Here is a 24,157-nt window from a genome sequence, read left to right on the forward strand (position 1 = left end):
GTAATTATCAGTTTGGGCAAGAACCCAGCCATAACTAAAAACTACCTAATAAACAAACCAGTAGCTTAATTAAAACCACCATGACCAGGCAGTTACTAAGGATGGATGAATGATTGCTGTAAATGCATCTCATTTTAATGAACATAGTCAATTTCTTTTCCTGCGAGCTTCATGTTTGACTGCCCTCTCACATTCGCATGACAGGAAGAATCTCACACTCGGGTGACTTTTTTGTTACTGATCTAGATTGTAGCTGCATGACTTGTTTTCAACCTCCCCAAGTTCTCCCATACTGACCCCATTTCTATACGCTCTCCACTGGCTTTCTGTAACTGCACACATCACAATTAAACCACCGATGCCTACCTACCTTAAGTCAACCATCACATCTAGCTGTGTACCATGATCCCTCTCAAGGTACAACCCCAAATCCCAAAGAGTTGGGATACCGTAATCTGTAAATAAAAACAAGGTGAAGATTTGCAAATCTTGGAAACCCTATATTTCATTGAAAATAGTACAAAGACAACATATCAAATGTTGAAACTGAGAAAGTTTATTGGTTTCTTTTTGAAATATATATATATATATATGCTCATTTTGAATTTGATGTTAGCAACACGTTTCAGCAAAGTTGGGACGGGGCAACAAAAGACTGAAAAAGTTGTGTAATGCTTAAAAAACAAAAACAGCAAGACAATGCCAAACCACGTTCTGCACATATTAAAACTGTATGGCTCCATCGTAAAAGAGTCCAGGTGCTAAACTGGCTTGCCTGCAGTCCAGACCTGTCTCCCATTTAAAACATTTGGCATATTATGAAGCGCAAAATACAACGGAGACCCGAACTGTTGAGCAACTGAACTTGGATATCAGGGCAAGAATGGGACAACATGTATCTTTCAAAACTACAGCAACTGGTCTCCTCAGTTCCCAAATGTTTACAGTGTGTTGTTAAAAGTAGAGGTGATGCAACACAGAGGTAAACATGCCCCTGTCCCAACTTTTTTGAAACGTGTTGCTTACATCAAATTCAAAATGAGCATATATTTTTCAAAAATACAATAAAATTTCTCAGTTTCAAAATTTGATATATGTTATCTTTGGACTATTTTCAATTAAATACAGGGTTTCCATGATGTGCAAATGATCACATTCTGTTTTTATTTACAGTTCACACAGCGCCACAACTTTTTTGGAATTGGGATTGTAGAAGGAAGACCACAATCAAGACTCTTCAATGTCCTGGCACCCTGATGGTAAAATAAACGTCCCCTGGCTGTCTTCAAATGAAGACTAAAAACCAATCTCTCCACCAAGCCCTTGTATTAGCACTTTGTTCATCTGTATAAAAATTTTGTCTTCTTTTCATACCATCTTAACCATGACCTAGTGAACTAGCATGATGTGTTTTTTGGCGGAGACTAAGGCTACGTTCACACTGCAGGCTGAAGTGACTCAAATCCGATCTTTTCGCCCATATGTGACCTGTATCCGATCTTTTATTGACAATATGAACGACACAGATCCGATTTTTTCAAATCCGACCCAGGCCGTTTGGATATGTGGTCCTAATTCCGATTCCTATCCGCTCTTTTCATATGCGACTTCAGTCTGAACCGCCAGGTCGCATTCATCCGACTTACACGTCATCAACAAGCCACAAACGTCACTATTCTGCGCTGAAGTAGGCGGTGGGTCTCTCAAAAAAAGTTACAACAACATGGCGCATAATGACATCAATGCGAGGGACGCTTCGGGCTGTGAAGGTTCTGAATCTTCTCAATGGAAGGACGCAGAGGTTAGGGAGCTGATTTCCATTTGGGGCGATACAGCTATTCAAGCTAGATTGGATGGGTCATACCGCAACCGGGCGGTTTTACTTCCATAAACACTGGCCATGCTCACTGCGTGTGACGTCGTCGTATCCTGCAATGCGCATGCGGAACACTTTTAGGTCGCTTTTCGTTCATACTGAGGATCACATACAAGTCGTATACATACAACACATATATTTGTTAATGTGAACGACCTCACAAAAAATTCGGATTTCACAAAAAAATCGGAATTGAGCATTAAGCCTTGCAGTGTGAACGTAGCGCAAGACTGTTCTCGGCAAGGTCATCTGCTAAACAGTGTACATATAAAATGCACGCTAATCTCAACCAAATACTCTGAACATTTCTGGCAACTTAAAAAAAAAAATCCTTCTGATATCTGTTTAGGAAAAAATGATCTGTTAAGTCCAAAAAGATCCGTTCAGTGTATTTGTACTGAATTATATCCAGAGTAAAAATGGGTGAGATATTACGTACAGAAAAAGATGAGCTCACAAGGTAGGTGTGCCTAATAAACTGGCAAGTTATAACACGTTTATAATTATACAACACCTTACACAATTGGTGTATTTTCATGTTAATGAAAATACAAACTTGTAATTTTCAGATAAATCATCGTTAAAGATGGGTATTATGTTTCAGTATTCATTCATATATTCACTTTTTAAAGACACATATTGAACTATAAACAAAGTCCTGTGCAACTCTAGTGTCTTGGGCTTCCTTCCCATCTCTTGAACAAGTTTTCGTCCCGAGTGTTCTCACTCACACTCCTACTCACTCACTCACACACACTATCTTTTTAATTTTATAAAAATGAACCAGTGAGCTGCTGCCTCACAGATATCTGGGGAGATCAATACAAATACCATCTTAACAAACCATAACTCAAAATGCATATATTTGATAGAAATAATAATAGACATCAGATAAAAGTAACTAAGTATGTAAAGATGACTCAGTAAAACATTCATTATTAAAGAGACAAGGTCTCAACTTGCAAAACAAAGTATTTACAGAGGCACTGCAGTATTACACAGTACTTACAGAAATGACTAACTCACTTCTTTAAACCATGACACAAACTACCTTGGCAAAATATTCGAGGGGGCACTGAAGGAAAATTACAATTCTTTTAGTGGGGGATTTTGTGCTTTTAAAAGTTGAATAACACAAGAAATTATCTCCCATCGGCTTTTACAGGGGAAAAAAATTAAAAACCACAAGATCCCTTTTCACGTTCAATTTGCCTTGTCCAAGTGCAAGCATTAAAAATGTCATGTTCTCAAGTTACTGAATGAGTTGTGTATGAACATTCAAGCATACTTCACAAAACTTTGAACACTGATTTGCCTTTTAGCTTGATTTCGAGCTAATATTTTCAAATATTACGTTTAAATTCCAAATTGCGTAGCTCTCAATCCATTTTTGTGTAATTCGAAGTACAACACTGCTGGACAAATATGCGTAACTTACACATAAACACAAACTTACAATAGATGTCCAACATCCAAAAGGCAAATGGTGCAGTTAAATCTACTTGTATCTACCCCGTGGGATCACCACCTTATCGTGGTGGGGTGGTTTGTGTCCTCCAGTGGCCCCTAGAGCTATGCCAGTGGGAGTCATGTACTCCCGGTAGGGTCACCCAAGCCGGACAGGTCAAAGGATAGGGACCTGACGAAGAGTGATCCACTGGTCCTCCAGGTTGGGGGTTGGGCTGATAACCCGCTCCTGTAAAAACACCTTATTACAGAAACCAGAAGCAGAGCAAATTTGCTATTTAAAAGGGGATGCCATGGCACCACCTCATGAGAGAAAAAGGAGTACATGGGACGAGGTGCGGGTCATGGCGGCCAACAAGGAGAGGTGGAGGAGCTCTGTGAAGGCCGTATGTACCACGAGGCATGAGGACGACAGGTAACAGATCTACTTGTAAAAGTCAAAAGATAAAATTGTAATGTTTTGGTATTTCTTAAAAGAATCAAAGAAAACTCCTTAGCTATAAGCTTCTTAGCTAGATAGGAGGTGGTTTGTACGTATTTTGGTAAAGATATGTAAGAGACGCATCACTACTTACAACGTTCGAACGAACACTAATAAATGAAACAGCTCCAGACAAGATATGAGAACACTGGCCCTCGTTTATCAATCTAACGTAGAAACCAATGCAGATCTGAGTGTAGAAATCATCGTACGACAGGGTTCACATGTGATTCATAAGACGTTTGTGTCTCACCGATCACAGCGCAAGAATGGTCAGGTGTAGAAAAAAAATGTGGTTGCTGAAAACTATATAGTCAGTCATTTATACATCACACCCTTAAATATTCTAGAGGCCACGCCCCTAGACTTTATGACGTGGAGAGGCGTAATATGGCCAAGAAGAGAAACTTCTCCTCCCTTGAAATAGACGCTCTAATGTCTCAGGTCCAATTCAGCAAATTATTTCTATTTGGCAGCCTAAAAATCATCATCATTAGAAAAATGCAATATGTGATATGTATAGCCTACAGCTGTGGTCAGAAGTTTACACACTCATCATGGGCATGAACGTCATGGTAATTTTGGACTGTTAATTATTTCCTTGAACTGTTTTTTTTTTCCTTCCAGGGTGGAATAATTGTACAGCATACATCTTTAATTACTTCAAAAAACAAGACTTGAGTGCACAAGTTTGAATTTATTTTGGATTTTTTCTCTAATCTACACAGGATCAAAATTATACACACAGGCTCAAATATATACACATACACCCCCATTAATACTTGGTTAAATGCCCCTTAGCAAGTTGCACCTCGACCAGATGCTTTGGGTTGCCATCAACAAGCTTCTGACATAATTCTGGCTGGATATTTGACCACTCTTCTTGGCAGAATTGGTAGAGTTCATTTACTGTAAATTGGCTGGTTCCTGGCTTTTAAAAAGGTTGAGGTCGGGCCTTTGGGAAGGCCATTCCAGAAGCTTAATGTTAGCCTTCTTTATCCATTCCAAAACCAGTTTTGATGTGTGTTTGGGATCACTGTCCTGTTGGAACACCCAACTGTGTCCAAGTTTCAACTAACTAGCTGTTGATTTGAGGTGAAGTTGAAGAATTGAGGTAGTCCTCCTTCTTCATTATTCCATACCACTGGCAGCAAAACAGCCCCAGAGCATGATGCTACCACCACCATGCTTGACAGTTGGTACAGTGTTCTTAGGTTTGAAAGCCTCATCTTTACTCCTCTAAACATACCTCTCGTCATTGTGGCTAAATAGCTCAATCTTTGTCTCGTCTGACCATAAAACTTTTCTCCAGAAGGCATCTGGCTTGTCCATGTGGGCAGCTGCAAATTTCAGTCGAGCTCGAAAGTGTCGATTTTGGAGCAGGGGCTTCTTTCTTGGTCGGCACCCTCTCAGTCCATGGCGATGTAAAACTTGCTTCACTGTGAACAGTGACGCTGGTGTTCCAGCAGTTTCCAGTTCATGGCAGGCTTGAGCCTTGGTTGTTCCTGAACATCCTAACGAATTTCCTCTCCTCCAAGGGTGACAGTTTGGGTCTTCTTCCAGACCTTTCCAAAGTGATGACACGTCCGAATAACTTGTACTTGCGTACAAATTGTTTGAAATGATGATCTTGGAATCTGCAGTTGTTTAGAAATGGCTCCAAGAGACCTTCCCAACTTGTGTAAATCTACAATTCTCCTTCTTAGATCTTCACGGAGTTCCTTGGACTTTCCCATGGTCCGGAGTATTGGTCAATCCAATGAGTGCTGTCAAACAAATCTTTTTTTATGCTGGCAAAAAGAGACTACCAGTTGTAGTCAATCATGATCACTAACGAGAAGTTAATAGGCCTTGGCCTTGTCTAGTTAAAAGACATTGTAGAACCTTCAGCACCACTTATTAATAGATTTAAGTGAATGTATGTATATATTTGAGCCTGTATGTATAATTTTGACCCTGTGTGGATTAGAGAAAATCCAAAATAAATTCAAACTTGTGCACTCAATTCTTGTTTTAAATCACTAACAGCCCAAAATTACCATGACATTTTTTAGTCATAAAAAAATAAACCAATTTTGCGGTCTTGCTCTATGCCCTGTAAAAGCCTACTGGAAACTATTTTTTGTCATATCGAACTTTAGGACTCACAAAAACACCACAATAATTAAAAAAAACAAAAAACCTGCAGTTAATATTTTTGAAGCAAATAAAATTATACAGATATGAAAATTGCAATATCAACTGTAATAAATAAGACTATCTTTAAAAAAAAAACAAAAAACAAAACAAAAACCACATATACACACAGGAGAGCTGTGTACAATCCATAGTGCATTATATCTGCTTTATAAGTCTGCTCATTTAATACACTAACCTGCTCCTTCTTCCACTGCAACCTTCACTGACATGCAGTGTTTGGACTAAACGTACAATCCTGTAAATTAGTCACCTATTAAAAAAAAAAAAGTCATGCTGTATAGACTATATGATTCTACAGACGGCTAGTTCTGGTGGTTACTCAGATTGGCTCCGTGTTTGCGCTGGTGTGATCTGAGATGGTCGAGGCGTTTAAAGGTGAGTCCGCAGACCCTGCAGGAATACGGTCGCTCTCCGGTGTGGGTGCGCTGGTGGACCTTTAAGATATCCGCCCGGGTGAAGCTCTTGTCACACATGCTGCACCGGTGCGGTTTCTCCTGTGTGTGGATGCGCCGGTGCAGCTTAAGGTTCCACAGGCGGCTGAACTTGTTCCCACACAGCGAGCAGCTGTAGGGCTTGTCTCCGGCCTGGCTGCATCGGTGTCGCCGCAGGTCGGTGAAGGACGTGTAGCCTTTCCCGCAGTGACTACACAGGTGCAGACCCTCCCTCTGGTGCACACGTTGGTGGACCTTGAGGTTGCAGGCTTGAGGGAACTTCTTCCCACACTGGTTGCAGACATAGGAAGTAGTGATGTTGCGATGACGGTGACCATTCAAGTGCGCTTTAAGGGAAACCTGGTCTGGGAAACTGATCATACACTGAGAGCAAGCATGCTCCTGGTCCTCTCTTTCTACCACCATTCCTGCAGATCCATTATTCAGCTCTAGTGGCTGGCTGAATGCATCTCCACTGTAAAAGCAATCAGTGCCATCATTACCTGTATCTCTACTGTACATCGGGTGTCCCTGTGAGTCTCCAGCATGTGAACCTGGACCCTGAGAGAGACTGCTTACATCCTGTAAGTAGCCCTCCTCATTAATAAGCAAACAGTCCATGTTGGCGGTATCTGAAGTGTTGTGTAACATTGGCGAGCCTTTGTTACCTCGTTTATTTTTCAGCTGTCTTCTGCATTCCTCAGATGTGCCCAGGTCAGTTTGCAACGATCCTGCTAGCACCCCGAATCCCAAAACCTCTCCGGCTCTCTGAGGAGGCTCTGCTAGGCCATTCATCCCTCCCATATCCAGCTCCTGGTTGCTATAGCTTCCCAAGTCCTCCATGTTGTAGCGAGTTCTATAGAGCAGACCCTGGATGTGGTCCATGTCTTGCTCAGGTTCAGGGGCTTGATCCAACCCAGAGCTCCAGTCATTCTGAATCTGCTGTAGCTCCTGCTCACTGTACGTCTTACTTTGAGCAGAGTTATCAGAACCTTGTGTTACTGGAAAAACAAAAAAACAAACACAAAAGATGAAAGTATTGAGGTTCTACATCAATGAGGCCCCTGAAGAGCTGAATTTGATTGCTGCTTATTGGGGCAGTATAATCACTGCAAGTGTGTGATCACCACCATCTATATAATTAATTTTTTACGTTGAGAATCATTTGAATACATGGCTACTATGAAAGGAGGCGGCGAAGTGGCCAAGTGGTTAGAGCGCTTGACCACTAAGCAAACGGTCCCTGGTTCGAGCCTCGCCTCGGACGGTAATCTGGGGCTCGCCTCCTGTCCACCCAGCAGTGAATGGGGACCTGGTGGAAACACTGGGGAGTTAAAGGCGGCGAGGAAAGGAACTGGCCACCCTACCTCACCATGCCGACGGCCTAGACAGAGTGTGCGCTCTAACAGGCACTCCCCAACGTACGTACGAAAAAAACGTATATGGGACTCTTTGACTTGACTTGACGAAAGAAGAGTTTGTGTTTAACGATAAAATATTTAAACAGTTATTCCACAAAATCGAGTCGTACATGAGCTGTCAGCCGACGAGGCGCGTAGCACCAGGTTGGCTATAAGCCATGTACGACGAGATTGAGTGAAATAACTGTTTTATTCTATCCACATTCACTGGATTTTGAGAAACTGAGCATTTTTATTTTTTTGCAAATTCGATAAACAAAAACTTTATACAAACAAGTGTTGCCAGGCAAAACAAACCTCGCCCGGTAGCACTTATGATGAATATGAAGGAAGATACAGCAAAAAAACGATTTTGACCTTTCTGGTGATTTTGACCTTGAGTTTGACCTTGTGCGAGAACATACTTGGCCAACAAACATGGTTCTGATTCTGTCGCCCACTGCGACAGCGTGTGTCTGTCAGCCTCGGTTCAAAGGTTTCAGTTTCGAAAACTGTAAGAGGAAAGAGTAGAATAATCTAAAAGTACAGATAGTGGAAGCTCAGTGGAACGCACTTTCCCTCTGTAATAAGCATAAACATGTCTGAAAGCGATTTCTTTAGTCTAGTCCATTTACTTATAATTTATAATCATAAATCAACAGAGCAGGGAAGTTATCATCAATGGGGTTTAAAAGTGGGCGTGGCCAAACCCCTTTTGGTTGCGTATGTAAACGAATCAAGAAACCATCCAATGACAGCAGTGTATGCAAATGAGGCAGGTAGTGATCCAATCAGCGTGTTTGTAGGAGGAGTCTTTCTGAGGCAGCGCTCCTGCAGTCTGAGCTCAGAGCTTTTTGGGGTTTTTTTTTCCATTTTTAACCTTTTTGGTCACCGTGACCTTGAATTTAGCCAGATGACCCCCAAAATTTTGGAGGTTCTATTTGAGACCAATGCCCATCTATCCTGAAAGTTTCATGAAGATTGGTCCTAGCCGTCTTCCTGTAACATCGTTTATAAACAAACCCGATCGAAAACAATACCTCACCTGGGACGGAGTCCACCAGGGGGTGAGGTATTGTTTTCAATCTGGTTTGTTTGGGTTTTTTTGTAAACGATATTACAGGAAAACAGCTGGGTCAATCTTCATGAAACTTTCAGGATAGATGGGCATTGGTCTCAAAGAGAACTGCCAACATTTTGAGGGTCATCCGGTCAAGGTCACCTCCAACAAAATAACTTCCACTTAGAATGTAAACAAACCGGTGCAATGACAGTAGCAATTTGTGAAAAATGTGATGATAATTCTTGAAAAAAAAAACCAAACCAAAAAAAAACAGTGCTCAGCGTAAATGAGTCCACCTAGTCCGGGAGCCATGGGGTCGGACCCGGAATTTTTGGTTAAAGTTTTTTTTTTTGCTTTATCTTATAGATTTGAGGTAGCTCTTCAAGATTTAAGAGGGTGCCCGGTGATATCCCTTGGGCAATTTAATATATTAACCCTTTAATGCCCTATATGCCCAAATAATGGAAGAAAATACAAAAAAAATATCAGTGTAAATACTGATATTAAATGCACCAAGTTGGCTGTATCTGATAGGTATTCACATTTTTCTCTATATTTGTCATTCAAATACATCAAATGTGGATTAATTAACCCTTTCATAACTTTTCCAAATTAGCGATTTTTATACAAGTATTACATAAACTCTACAGTTAATACAAAATAATGATCAATATCTATGTAAGAACTATACAGCATGCAAAAGAACTATATACAGCATGCACACACACACACTAATGACCAATAACTATGTAAAAGAACTATATACAGCATGCATACACTCACACCAATGATCCACTATGTAAACGAACTATATACAGCATGTATACACTCACACCAGTGATCCACTATGTAAAAGAACTACAGCATGCAATAGAACTATATACAGCATGCATACACTCACACCAGTGATCCACTATGTAAAAGAACTACTGTATATACAGCATGAAATAGAAATATATACAGCATGCATATACATTCACACCAGTGATCCACTATGTAAAAGAACTACTGTATATACAGCATGAAATAGAAATATATACAGCATGCATATACATTCACACCAGTGATCCACTATGTAAAAGAACTATATACAGCATGCAATATAACTATATACAGCATGTATATACACTCACACCAGTGATCCACTATGTAAAACTACAGTATGCAATATATCAAGCATGCAAAATGGCATATACAGCATGCGCGCACACACACACACACACACACACACACACACACACACACACACACACACACACAAGAATAGCAAAAGATACTGATTTTCAATTAACCAAATTGGCTGTACAGTATTCACGCTTTACTGTCATTCAAATTAGTCAAACGTGTAATTGACCCTTTCATAAATTTGCAAAATTAACAATTTTGATACAAGAACTACAGTACATAAAGCATGTACGTGCATTACTAATACACACACACTAATGAGCAATAATTATGTAAAATAATTAGATACAGTATGCAAACACACACACAAAACACAAAAACTATTTAAGGAAAGAACTAAGAGTTCAGATGAAAAAAAAAAACCCTCTAAACCCTTTGCCATTGCTCAGTGTCTGTAAAAATATGCTTATGTACTGGATGCCAGCTAGTACAGAGGAGAATGTTAAGTAAACCTTACTCCCCAACGTTTTAAAAGTCGTGCTAGTCAGTGGAAGAGCAGTGTGGTTTGGAGTGGGGGTGAATCGGGGACAATGCCCTGAATTTTACTAGGGAACCAGGAACATTACTATTTCAACAGTCAATATCGTAAAAATAAGCAATCTATTAGCTTAATGTATTAGCTTAAGGAAACCTTACTGCCCAACGTTTTAAAAGTCGTGCTAGTCAGTGGACTGGCTAGTGCACATGACTCTCAGTCCACAAGCAGTGTGGTTTGGAGTGGGGGTGAGGGTAAGGTTAACAGACTTTTGAGATGATAATCGGGGACAATGCCCTGAATTTTACTAGGGAACCAGGGACATTACTATTTCAACAGTCAATATCGTTAAAATAAGCAATCTATTAGCTTAATGTATTAGCTTAAAAAAAATCAGTGACTAGCATTTACTAGGTGAGAGTTGGGTGTGCTAGCCAATGTTGTGAAACTATGGGTCTAGTTCACTGGTGAGCAGTGAGTACATGTCACTGCTCTTTCATGATTACAGTCAAATAGTTTCTCTGCTTAGCTTATGCGTGCTGTGATCTTTTGGGGGCAGTGTGATTGACAGAGTTAGCAAGATAGCTACACAAGTTGGCTTGAATTGGCTAATTGTGTCCCTCGTATGCCCCTGCAGAAGTAAACACAAGGATGACAATGGAGTGTATGCCTAATAATTTAAGGCTCGCATTAACAACCAAAGTAATAGAGTAATAAAGGGCTTTTTGGTATAAGCCCCGCCCCCAATTGCATGGCCACACCCCCAACCATGGCTGGAACCCCACCCCCAGGCCTTAAACTCATCCTATTATGTTAACAAACACAAAAATAAGTATGATATATAGACTTTGGTGAACATAAGGTGAAGAATGTCAAAATGTCAGAATTTAGGCTATGACTGCAGCACATCCAACAATAAAGGGCCAATATCCGGAATTGCCCAAGGGATATCACCGGGCACCCTCTCTTATCTTAATGAGTAGACCTTGGACAACAACAAACAGCAAAAAAAAAACCTTTAACCGACGAAGCCAGGTTCAGCCAAATTTGGGCCTTTGGCTCCCGGACTAACCCCCTTTGAAAAGTAAAATTTTAAACAATATCTCAATGAACACAAACAATTTCCAAAATGTTGACAAGACAAAGTTTAATATAACATCTGTTTAACTTATAACGTGAAAGTAAGGTTAATAATATAACTTAGATTACACATTTTTCAGTTTTATTCAAATTAGGGTGGTGCAAAAATGAGTACACCCCACAACAAAAACTACTACATCTAGTACTTTGTATGGCCTCCATGATTTTTAATAACGGCACCAAGCCTTCTAGGCATGGAATGAACAAGTTGGCGACATTTTGCAACATCAATCTTTTTCCATTCTTCAACAATGACCTCTTTTAGTGACTGGATGCTGGATGGAGAGCGATGCTCAACTTGTCTCTTCAGAATTCCCCAAAGAAAATAATTTCTTTACACCACAAAGGTGAAGGCTACAAGAAGATCAGCAAAGCTTTACTTATCAGTCAGAATACTGTAGCAAAAGTGGTACAAAAATTTAAGAAAGATGGAACTGCAACCATCTCACAGAGACGTCCAGGTTGTCCACGGAAGTTAACACCTCGACAGGAGTGTCTTCTGATGAGAAGGGTTGAAGAAAATCGGCATGCAAGTTCACTGCAGTTATCTAAAGAAGTAGAAAGCCAAACCGGGGCGACTATTTCCCGTGATGCAATACGGCGTACACTGCAGAGGAATGGCATGCGTGGATGCCGTCCACGAAAGAAGCCTCTCCTAAAGCCCAGGCACAAACAAGCCCGCCTAGAGTTTGCCAGGGCCCATGCTGACAAAGATGAAGACCACTGGGACTCTATACTCTGCAGTGATGAAACCAAGATAAATGTTTTTGGAACCGATGGCTTCAAAACTGTATGGCGTCGCAAAGGTGAGGAATACAAAGAAAGATGCATGGTGCCTACAGTGAAACATGGTGGTGGCAGTGTCCTTATGTGGGGCTGCATGAGTGCTGCTGGTGTCAGGGAGCTGCATTTCATTGATGGCATCATGAATTCACAGATGTATTGCTCTATACTGAAAGAGAAGATGCTACCATCACTCCGTGCCCTTGGTCATCGTGCACTTTTCCAACATGACTAAACACACATCTAAGGCCACTGTTGGATTTCTGAAGAAGAACAGGGTGAAAGTGATTCAGTGGCCAAGTATGTCTCCTGATCTGAACCCAGTCGAACACCTATGGGGAATTCTGAAGAGACAAGTTGAGCATCACTCTCCATCCAGCATCCAGTCACTAAAAGAGGTCATTGTTGAAGAATGGAAAAAGATTGATGTTGCAAAATGTCGCCAACATGTTCATTCCATGCCTAGAAGACTTGGTGCTGTTATTAAAAATCATGGAGGCCATACAAAGTACCAGATGTAGTAGTTTTTGTTGTGAGGTGTGCTCATTTTTGCACCACCCTCATTTGAGTAAAACTGAAAAATGTGTAATGGGTCATTCCGTGCCAACTCACCTAAGGGTCCCCACATCACCGTCTCAGATTTTGCTCAAAAAATTCTATAATCAAGAATCATATGTTTGTACCACACATGCAAAATATTAGCTCCCAATTCATTGTAGTTTTGGAACTACTGGCCTTTGAAATTTTGATGTCAAAATACCACATGACGAAATGGCTCTTTCCCCAACTTCAGAGACCCATAACTTTTTATTGCAGCTATCTAGACAGTTGTGTTTGCAGATTCTTACTGAATGATACCCACTCTTTTCAAATCTGTTGTCAGAAAGCCTCTGAAGGACATACGTTTTGCATAATGGGAAGCCAAAAATGACGTTTTGGCCAAAATCACATAAAATTCATTAAAACTCTAGGGGGCATAGTAGAAATATGAAGCTAGTTAGATTTTTTTCCTCACTACATAGTATTTGTAGGGTTGTTATCTGTTCACAGAAACATATTTTGCCATGAAATTTCAATTCCTGAATTTACAAAAAAAATTTTAACATCTTACGTCCTTTCCGAGGGGGCTAAAATAGGGCATTTTCGCCATCTTATTTGGTCATGTGGCTAGGGGTTTAGGATCTTCAAATTTTTTGTGAAGATGCTCTCATATAAGATGTAACTACTCCCTGATTTTTTTTAACAAACGCCCCTTGCTTCATATTTTAATAATTTTTTTTGTACATGGACAGTTTCATCATTTTTCACTTTTTTCCACATTCAGAACTCTGTAACTCTAAATTGGAAGATTCCTACTAGCAGCTATTTCAGATTTACATACACTGACACACAAATTTTCATATTTTAGTAGTTGTATGCCCAAGAAATTCATATTTTTCTTTCTATTGGGACCTAAAAACAGCTATTTGGCCAAAAATGACAAAAACGCTGGGCAGCTTTTAATAAACAAGGGAATAATAAAGGGGTGTTTTGCACACAAATTAAGGCTTATAAGAACCTAATCTAGGCATACACATTTCCTGAACAACTTTTTCTGTATTGTATATTATTTTTTGCAATTAGAAAATTTTAGGTATAATTGCAATTTTTGTTGAATATCCTTGGAAAATATAGAAAAATAACAATAAAATTCTGGAGTAGTATTTTTTATATACTTCAAGGTTGTGTAAGCACAAAACATTTAGCAATGAGGTTTTATTTACATATTAACACATTCAATGATCCATGATCATGATGTTGAAAAACATCACAAGATTTGTACATAATTTAAAGTCAAATATGGGCATCCGTGATAATGGGTAATTCATTCACAGGCAGTACAGTTTCATGTGATGTGCTAAGACACTCATAAACTGTCATCTAGTAGTACATAAGTTAAAACTTAAGTCTTTCACAAGTTTGAAGTCATCCTCTGTTAGTTGGTAATGGCGTCCCCCACTTTTTATGTTTGGGGCCTCTACCACACAAAGGACATGAAGCAAAGGCACCCAACATTCATCTTTCCTGCTTTGTGGTGGCCATGAGAATGTGTTGCCTCGTCCTTGTCTCATGAAATTGACATACACATCATTTTCTTCTTCATTTCTGGTGACAATATTTCCAATGTACCATTTTCTGTCATAAACACAGGCAATATATTTGCCTGGCTGGTACATATTTGGTGCAGATTGGGACATTTGGCTTGGGGCCTGTAACTGGGACTGTAAAACTGGTGTGGTTTCAGGTCCTATGTCCACTACCGATGATGGTACCACATCAGAAGAAACCCTTCTCATCTCCAGCTGAGTGGGTGCAATTGGGCAGAAGCTGTGATGAGATCTTGTTCCAGGATAGAAAAAGTCACCACATCTTTAATTTATGAGGAAAATAGCCCATTCCCTCCAGAACTTGAAAAATATCAAGTCAACATTTTTGTCATTTTTGGCCAAATAGCTGTTTTTAGGTCCCAACAGAAAGAAAAATATGAATTTCTTGGGCAGACTACTACTAAAATATGAAAATTTGTATGTCAGTGTATGTAAATCTGAAATAGCTGCTAGTAGGAATTTTCCAATGTAGAGTTACAGAGTTCTGAATGTGGAAAAAAGTGAAAAATGATGAAACTGTCCATGTACAAAAAAAATTATTAAAATATGAAGCAAGGGGCGTTTGTTAAAAAAAATCAGGGAGTAGTTACATCTTATATGAGAGCATCTTCACAAAAAACTAGAAGATCCTAAACCCCTAGCCACATTAACAAATAAGATGGCAAAAATGCCCTATTTTAGCCCCCTCGGAAAGGACGTAAGATGTTAAAAAATTTTTTAAAAATTCAGGAATATAATTTTCATCGCAAAATATGTTTCTGTGAACAGATAACAACCCTACAATTACTATGTAATGAGGAAAAAAATCTAACTAGTTTCATATTTCTACTAGGCCCCTTTGAGTTTTAATGAATTTTAAGCGATTTTGGCCAAAATGCCATTTTTGGCTTCCTATTATGCAAAAAGTATGTCCTTCAGAGGCTTTCTGGCAACAGATTTGAAAAGAGTGGGTATCATTCAGTAAGAATCTGCACACACAACTTTCTAGATAGCTGCAATAAAAAGTTATGGGTCTCTGAAGTTGGGGAAAGAGCCAATTTCGACATGTGGTGTTTTGACATCAATATTTCAAAGGCCTGTAGTCCCAAAACTACAACATAATTGGGGGCTAATATTTTGCATGTGTGGTACAAACATATGATTCTTGATTAGAGAATTTTTTGAGTAAAATCTGAGACGGTGATGTGGGGGAGTTCCTGAAATTTAGGTGAGTTGGCACGGAATGACCCTAATCTAAGTTATATTATTAACCTTACTTTCACATTATAAGTTAAGCAGATCTCATCTCATCTCATCACATTATCTCTAGCCGCTTTATCCTGTTCTACAGGGTCGCAGGCAAGCTGGAGCCTATCCCAGCTGACTACGGGCGAAAGGCAGGGTTCACCCTGGACAAGTCGCCAGGTCATCACAGGGCTGACACATAGACACAGACAACCATTCACACTCACATTCACACCTACGCTCAATTTAGAGTCACCAGTTAACCTAACCTGCATGTCTTTGGACTGTGGGGGAAACCGGAGCACCCGGAGGAAACCCACGCGGACATGGGGAGAACATGCAAACTCCACACAGAAAGGCCCTCGCCGGCCACGGGGCTCGAACCCAGACCTTCTTGCTGTGAGGCGACAGCGCTAACCACTACACCACCGTGCCGCCAAGTTAAGCAGATGTTATATTAAACTTTGTCTTTTCAACATTTTGGAAATTGTTTGTGTTCACTGAGATATTGTTTAAAATGTTACTTTTCAAAGGGGATGTACTCATTTACGCTCAGCACTGTACATTCTTACCATCAAATACTTTCATTCCATATTTTGTTGCTTTTTTTTGGGTTTTGTTTCTGAGTAGAGTTTTTATATCGTCCTCGGTTGGTTCAGCAAGACGTTCCGCCATTTTGTTTTTCTCTATTCATGGTATATGAGCTGATAGCCTAGTAGTAGAGTAGCCAATCAGAGCGCATGACTGCTCATATCCAGTGAATGTGGATAGAATAATCACTGCATGCGTGTTATCGCCACCATCTATAAAATTCATGGTGAGAATCATTTGAATGCCTGACTACTAAGAAAGAAGAGTTTATGTTTAACAATGAAATATTTAACATTGTCACCATATATTCAGACAACCTCTGTTAAGATGGTAGCGTTTATAATAATACACACAAAAGTTCTGAGCACTGATCAGAACCGAACTTCTCAGAAACATAACACTCCCACTGCTATTACTGCAGGAGTTATTTATTGTCATAGCTAAACTTTTGCTAAAGTTAACCCCTAATTCTTCGGTTATTCATTTTAAAGCATATTATTGAGTAACTACTACAAAGTATTCAGTACCTACTATTAATTATTCAGTAACTATTGTGAATTGTTCAGTAACTAAAGTGAAACCAATAGGAAAGAGATGTACAATGAATTCCCACGTGATAAGCATATCTTAATCCATACCTTCAGTACTCAGTTTCCACTCATCTTGTAGCTCAGTAGCAGTGGCAGTCTGAACGGACTCAGATTTCAGCATACAGTCCATCTTTCCTGCCTCTTGAACCGCATGCTGTATAGAGCACCACAGTATACAAAAGTAAATAAATCTCCCAGAACCATGAACAAACAGATTTTTTTTTTTAAAATGGTGCTTTCAGGACACAAAAGCTGACTCTTAGTTAATGTTTGGCCCAAATGAACAATCCTGCATACTGCTCACCTCTGCAGCCTTAACCGGACTGGATACAGGCTCCGATTCCATCATTCCAGAAAGTTCAATAGCCTTCTCAACTCCACAGCTTTTCCAGCTCTCCTCTGCACTTCTCTCCTGTTTAAGAATCCGAGCGTTTTCCATACCTATGGGATGATGGTCAAAATGCAAAAAGTTCACAACAATCAGAGTAAACCTTGTCATGAAGACAAAACAAAACTAGATAGAACTCGACGCCAACGGCGTCGATGGGGATGCCTCTGCCTGTTAAACTACACGCCTTATTAAGTTGTGATTTGGGGATGGACATTTGACCTCACAGTAATGTTGACCTGGTGAAATTACTTGTATAAGCCTTGGAGATACTGTGTTCACAAGGTTTTCGGACATACACTTGACCTCACAGTGACCTTGACCCTAGACCTTTTGATCTCAAAATCTAATGTTTATCTTTGTCCCCAAATGCACAAATGATGAAAGTTTGGTGAAATTCCTTTCATCTGCCTTGGAGATATTGTGTTCACAAGGTTTTCGGACAGACATTTGACCTCACAATGACCTTGACCTTAGACCTTTTGATCTCAAAATCTAATCAGTTCATGTTTGTCCCAAAGCGCACAAATGGTGAAAGTTTGGTGAAATTCCTTTCGTTAGCCTTTGAGATATCGTGTTCACAAGGTTTCAGGACGCACGCACGCACGGACGAATGGACAACCCAAAAACATAATGCCTCCTGCACCTTACGGTGGTGGAGGCATAAAAAAATGGGTTAGGGTTCTTTGGATAAGTGCCTTCTTAAAAAAAAAAAAAGCCTTGGAACTCTTTCTGATAGAGAAATACTCTGTGACTGAGTTCTCATTTCTGATATTGAACATTACTGGAGGAGCTAAAAGTGATGTCTGATGTTCAAGACTGCTGAAATTTTTCTCCCATTAAATGCCATGGCCACAGTGTCCCACATCCCAAAACCATGCTAGTAGCTGGATCCAAAGTCCCTTCCCGTGCCAGGACCTCATCTTCCCAGGTAGCCTTCTGTCCCAGTACTAACCAGGCCCTTGAGGTGCATTGGGTGGCGCCGATCTCCGTTTCAGTAGCCCTTGGCCTCTCGCCTATTATATAGCTGGGGTTACAGTAGAAGGCTAGTCCTCTGGTAACCGCAAGAGAGTTTGACTTCCTACTTGCATCTGTATTGCGGCACCTCGCCAGACGGCAGTAGATACCATTTTGATAACGGTCTTTGGTACGACCCGACCACGAGTAGAACTCACAAGCTCCCGGTCAAGAGGTGGACACGCTGGACAGCCTACTCTAAATTGCCCCGAGGCCCCACTGACATCTCGCTCAACAAGCGATGCATCCGCAAAGCCACCAGCATTGTGAACGACCCCTCCCACCCTCCAATGAACTGGCAGAAGGTACCAGAGCATCCATGCTACCACCACCAGATTCTTCCCTGAGACAGTCAAAATACTCAACAACACACCTGAACTAATCAAAACGTACCAACAGCTACCATTGTACAACCATTACTGCACACCTGCACTTCATAATTGCTGCTACTGGACACTTTTACTATTATGACTCTTTTTACTGCTACTATAGTTGATTGCTGTTATTACGGTCAATATAGCCCACAGACAATTTTCTACTCAACACTATTTACATGCACTGTCGTGTGTATTTCTTGTATTCTTTGTACTTTATGTAGATTTGTGTACTCTGACACTTATGTGATGCACCATGGTACTGCGGAAACCAAGGACTGTATTTAAAAGGGACAGCGTACTGTCATTAAAAACCGAAGCAACGACATTGTAAGTACAGTCCGTCTAAGAACTACAACAGCCCGTCTCTTTAAAAACTACATTTCCCATCAGCCAACTTCCGCGTTGACCTACGTCACGTGTGGGCGGGATCACCAACGTCGCATCCTCCATGAAAGCATAAGAAGCTGAGCAACGCTTCCTTCTTCCTCTTTCCGTCCTGGACTTCAAGCTGTCTGGACACAAAGGGAATTTGCTCCGCCGAGCAAACCAGATAAAGACGTCTTTTTCTTTCTTTCTGCAAGATCCACGATTCAGCAAGATTTCTTTTTGTTTACCCTTGGCCACGGTAGACTCCAGAATCGCGCGATTTTTAAACTCAGATAGACAAACAAAACCGGTTGTAATTCTATCAGTAACATTACCAAACTGCCGCTCAAAGCAGTTTTAATTTAAAGTTATGAGCGATCAAATTCCTCCTAATTAAAGCGCTGTGCACATTATTTTGATCAGAGACTTTCTTTCATCACGAGCGACCACGCGTCGGACCAAGAGATCCTCTGCTTCACGGAGCGACTCATGTGCTTCACAATGGTGAAACTCCAAATGTCTCGGAATATCTCTTCTTAATTTTGCGTAGAGGCAAAATACTGAGTAAGACTGGCAATTTTGGGCATAAAAACTAGTCTTAGGAATTAGCTTTAATGAAGAAGTGTGAATTTAAACTCAGGAACGGTTTAAATGTGTACACTGTAAACACGCAGCGTGTTGAATTGATTGTTCCATTTTGTTTTAATCTCTCAATTGTTTAATAGATAGGCTTTGCATGCTCTCTCTCTCTATTCCTACTAACATCCTTAATTTCCTTATTTACACATATTTTGACCTCATCAAGGTTTCAGTGGATTTAGTAATGCTATAAGCTAGTGAAATTAGCCACACAGCTAATTCTTTTGTCTCGTTAGCAAGCTAGGCTAACCCTCCTCCCACAGGCCTCACAAACACACCTTAGCTAGCATCCCTTTGTCTTAGCTAGCAACACAAGGCTAATCTGTGTCTCCACACGTGGTCAACACATCTTAGCTAGCAACCAGAGCTAGATCCTTTGTTCTCAAACCCCACGTGGTGACACACACCCCCCTTAGCTAGCCTTCCTTTGCCTTAGCTAGCAACACAAAGCTAATTTTTTTGTCTTAGCAACCAAAGCTAATTCTCTTGTTTACTTAGAAACATGTGGTCACCAGGTCTCACACACACACCTTAGACTACGTTCAGACTGCACCCTGAAATGACCCATATCCGATTTTTTTGCCCATATGCGACCTGTATCCGATTTGTTATTGACAATCTGAACGACACAGATCCGATTTTTTTCACATGCAACCCAGGCCGCTTGGATATGTGGTCCTAATTCCGATGCATATCCGTTATTTTCACAGGCGACTGCAGTCTGACCGGACAGGTCGCATTCATGCGACCTACACGTCATCAACAAGAGACAAACATCACTATTCTGCGTTGGCTAATCCCGCCTCTTTGGTGGAAAACAACAACATTTGTACAGTTTTCAGAATTTAAATAGACTTTTATAGAATTGATCAAGCTAATGGTGGATTTGGTAGGGACCTGGATGTTGATCTGTTAGCCTGATTAAATAAAACAGTTTCTATAACTGATTTATAACTTAAACCATCCTGTATTACAAGATTATAAGATTGTTCTGGAAATTTCCAGTAATTTGACACCTTCAGTCTCATTAGTCTGCTGCCCACATTAATCAGATTATTGTGTGAGTTCCGCTGCCGCCACAAAAACCACATCGCCAGGTCTCGCCTCATCTCCATGCTTTACTTGCAAACTTGAAGAGTGCGCTTTTTTTTTGTTTACGTATTATGCAGATGTGCTTATTACGTGTCAATTTGTGCATGCGGGACACTTTTGGGTCGTTTTCCGTTCATATTGGAGACCGCATACAAGTCTCATATAATTGGTAATGTGAACGGCCTAACAAAAAAAATCGGATTTCACAACAAATCGGATATGGGTCGTTTCAGGTTGCAGTCTGAACGTAGTGTTAGTTAGCTACCAAAGCTAACTCTTTTGTTCTACTTAGAAACACGTGGTCACCCCCCATGTGGTGACCATGAAAACATATTGAGAGCAATATGTTTTCTATAACATTAATGTAACGAATAAATAACCAAAGGCCAATTTTGCCCTGACATGATCACCTGAGAGTGCCTGCGCAGGGGTGGAGGGATCCTTTTCAATTTCAATGATTCAGTGGGTGCCCTTAAAATCACTGAATCATTGAAATTGAAAAGGATCCCTCCACCCCTGCACAGGCGCTCTCAGGTGGTCATGTCAGGGCAAAATTGGCCTTTGGTTATTTACTCGTTACATTAATGTTATAGAAAACATATTGCTCTCAATGGTGCATTTTGCCCATGTTCAGGGTGGAAAATAAAGAATGATTCCAGTAAGACAAGCCAAATTGGTGTTTTTAAACAGAAGGGATCATGGAGAATAAAGAAAAAATATTTTAAAAATCTGCGCACATTCCCACAAGGTGTTACGGTGCTCTGAAAATGACATCCAAAATGATTTGTCAGACTTGTGAGGTCTTCTGTTCAAACACTGATATGGCCCTTTTCCACTACCCTTTTTCAGCTCGCTTCAGCTTACTTCAGCCCGACACGGCTCGCGTTTCGACTATCCAAAAACAGCACGACTCAGCTCGCTTCAGCCCTGCTTAGCCCCCAAAACTCGCACGGTTTTGGAGTGGGGCTGAAGCGAGCCAAACCGAGCTGAGTGAGGCTAGGGGCGTGAGCAGACACTCCCCTGCGTGCTGATTGGTGAGGAGGAGTGTCCTCACATGCTCACACACGCCCCGCGAGCACGCTGGGATCTGTAAACACCGTAAACCCGGAAGAAGGAGAGTTACGAATTACGAGAATTATGAAGCCTTATGCGCCTCGCCTCATCTATACGCTCTTGCCAGTATCTGTTGGCGTTGTCGGTGACAACAAGCCACAGCACCAAGACCAGCAACACTAACGACTCCATGTCCTCCATGTTTATTGTTTACTCTCCGGGTCGTGAGACTACCGCTTAAAAGCTCACTGATGTCACTGTTTACGCCGCCAAATAACATCACCTGACGTCCACCCACTTTCGCTAACTCCACCTAATGTGTCCACCCACTTCCAGCCAGCACGGTTCAGCGCGGTTGTAGTCGAAATGCAACTCAAACAGCCCCACTCAGCTCGACTCAGCCCAACTCAGCACGGCACGGCACAGCTCAGCCGCGTTGGTAGTGGAAAAGCGGCAATAGAGTTTCCTTTCTGTTTATTGCTTTTTTTGAGTGTGTTTCTACATCTCAATAAGGGAAAAAAATCAAGAGCCTATGTTGGGTAAAAATACGTCTTCTGAAGGCCTAAACAGAGCACAGCCAAAAACTCCAATAAAATTTTGATCATCTTTGAGGGAGTGCTATGACCATGCAGGATCATCCAGACCCAAAATGACAGTTTTGCTACATACTATTCCTATTTATGTACCAGCATGCAAAATGTGAGCCTCCTACATGGTTTAGTTCTTGAGCTGTGGGCTTGTGAACTTTGACCAAAAAAAAAAGTCTGAACAAAATTGACCCCCCTCCCCCAGTAAAACTGGCTGTAACATGGAAAGTATACATCTTACATTCAAATACATTTACAGTGTTTCTCCTAGGTAGCATGGGTACATCTGGTGATTTTTTTCAGAATTTTTTGAGACCTAAGTGCGTGGGCCCCGGTTGAATTGACGTGGAATGACCCGGAGAGGGAGAATCTCCTTCTTTGCAGTTTCCCAAGTTGGAGCCTCTGGCTGAGGGTGTCCAGAATATAACCACGTGTGTCACTTTTGCATGGATGTTTTTAGTTAGATGAAATACTTAAAAATGTCAAGGTTGATCAGACTGCCACAGAGTGTCTGACAGGCCCAGGACCTCAGAGTGTTAACCATCAGGCTTCCCCACCTTCAAATCACTACAGCAGACTCATAACCCCTGACACCTGAAGACCCTCCCACTGTAAATGTACCTGTTTGTACTGGGGCTGGTTTCTCTTGTCTTTCTTCACTGGACACTTTGTTGTTGCCACAATCAGCACATCTTCTCCTGCCTTTACTTTCAGACCACTGCAGCTTCTTCTTCAGAGACTCCACCTGCTCACGGCTCCGGGACACTTCTTCCAGGAAACTGTCCTCCACCAGCCTGGTGATCTCAAATATAGCAGCCTTAAAGACTGTCTCCATAACTCCGGACAGCTGGGTCTGAAACGTCAGGATGATTTCGGACATCTTGAGTAAATGCCTAAACGGAGCTGAAGGAGATCAATAAGACAACACTGTGCTCCTGTTTCTTTAGATTTTTATCCGTCAAGCGTTTGAGCATCGATTTAAACAGCAGGTTAAAACTCCTGGTTCTGAGTTTTTAACTCCTTCATATATGTCTTCAAGTTTTGTTTTTCCGAAAAAAAGTCTAATTTCGCTTCTTTTTTTACACGTTTTTAAACAGCAGCTACTCCTAGCATTATGTAACTAGCTTAGCTAACGTTAACATACAGAAACCAGATAGCTAGCCAAAATAATACACCCTGTAATGTAGTACTGACGCCTCAAAAGGTACATTTATAAATAATAAATCATTTCTACTGCACTTTCTCTATATTACAGTGCACAAATAAGCATAAAGAGATCTCGAAACGCAGCGAGAAGAGTGCTTGCAAGGCTAGGCTGTGTGAATGGGGGACTAAAACAGTGTAACACCGAAATGTTCAGGTTGTGTTCACATTCAACACAAGCATCTGTACTATCTAGGGCTCGAAGTCAAGTGAATTTTATTATTTTGTAGGCGATTTTAAACATGAGCTGTGTTTGTGGGCTTTGGCCGAAGCTCGAAGAATTGAAAAAATGGTGATGTGAAATGACCAGATAAGTGGAATTTATTAATGAACAACATGTCACTTTTTTTTTTAAACCGTTCGTGGAACGTCTGCGAGACAAG

The 24,157-nt window shown here is 40.8% G+C and overlaps 1 protein-coding gene across 1 annotated transcript; it reads right to left on the minus strand.

Moving 5' to 3' along the window:
- Positions 1 to 4,501: 4,501 nt before the first annotated feature.
- On the minus strand, positions 4,502 to 23,891 carry si:ch73-109d9.2 (uncharacterized protein LOC565042 homolog). Its single transcript, XM_060926354.1, has 4 exons — positions 23,193 to 23,891; positions 17,357 to 17,493; positions 17,101 to 17,206; positions 4,502 to 7,455 (listed from the first exon to the last, which is right to left on the minus strand). The coding sequence occupies exons 1-4, from the start codon at positions 23,449 to 23,451 to the stop codon at positions 6,326 to 6,328; spliced, it is 1,632 nt and encodes a 543-aa protein (XP_060782337.1). The 5' UTR covers positions 23,452 to 23,891; the 3' UTR covers positions 4,502 to 6,325.
- Between the last annotated feature and the right edge of the window lie 266 nt (positions 23,892 to 24,157).

The sequence above is a fragment of the Neoarius graeffei genome, chromosome 7 (assembly GCF_027579695.1).
Source record: "Neoarius graeffei isolate fNeoGra1 chromosome 7, fNeoGra1.pri, whole genome shotgun sequence".
Taxonomy (NCBI): domain Eukaryota; kingdom Metazoa; phylum Chordata; class Actinopteri; order Siluriformes; family Ariidae; genus Neoarius; species Neoarius graeffei.

What these genes read in the sequence shown, in the direction of transcription:
- si:ch73-109d9.2 (XM_060926354.1), bottom strand. Translation starts at nt 23,451, where the DNA reads ATGTCCGAAATCATCCTGACGTTTCAGACCCAGCTGTCCGGAGTTATG. An exon ending in ACCAGCCCCAGTACAAACAG is followed by an intron (nt 17,494 to 23,192) that starts GTACATTTACAG and finishes ATCATCCCATAG; the next exon opens with GTATGGAAAACGCTCGGATT. An exon ending in GTCCGGTTAAGGCTGCAGAG is followed by an intron (nt 17,207 to 17,356) that starts GTGAGCAGTATG and finishes TGCTCTATACAG; the next exon opens with CATGCGGTTCAAGAGGCAGG.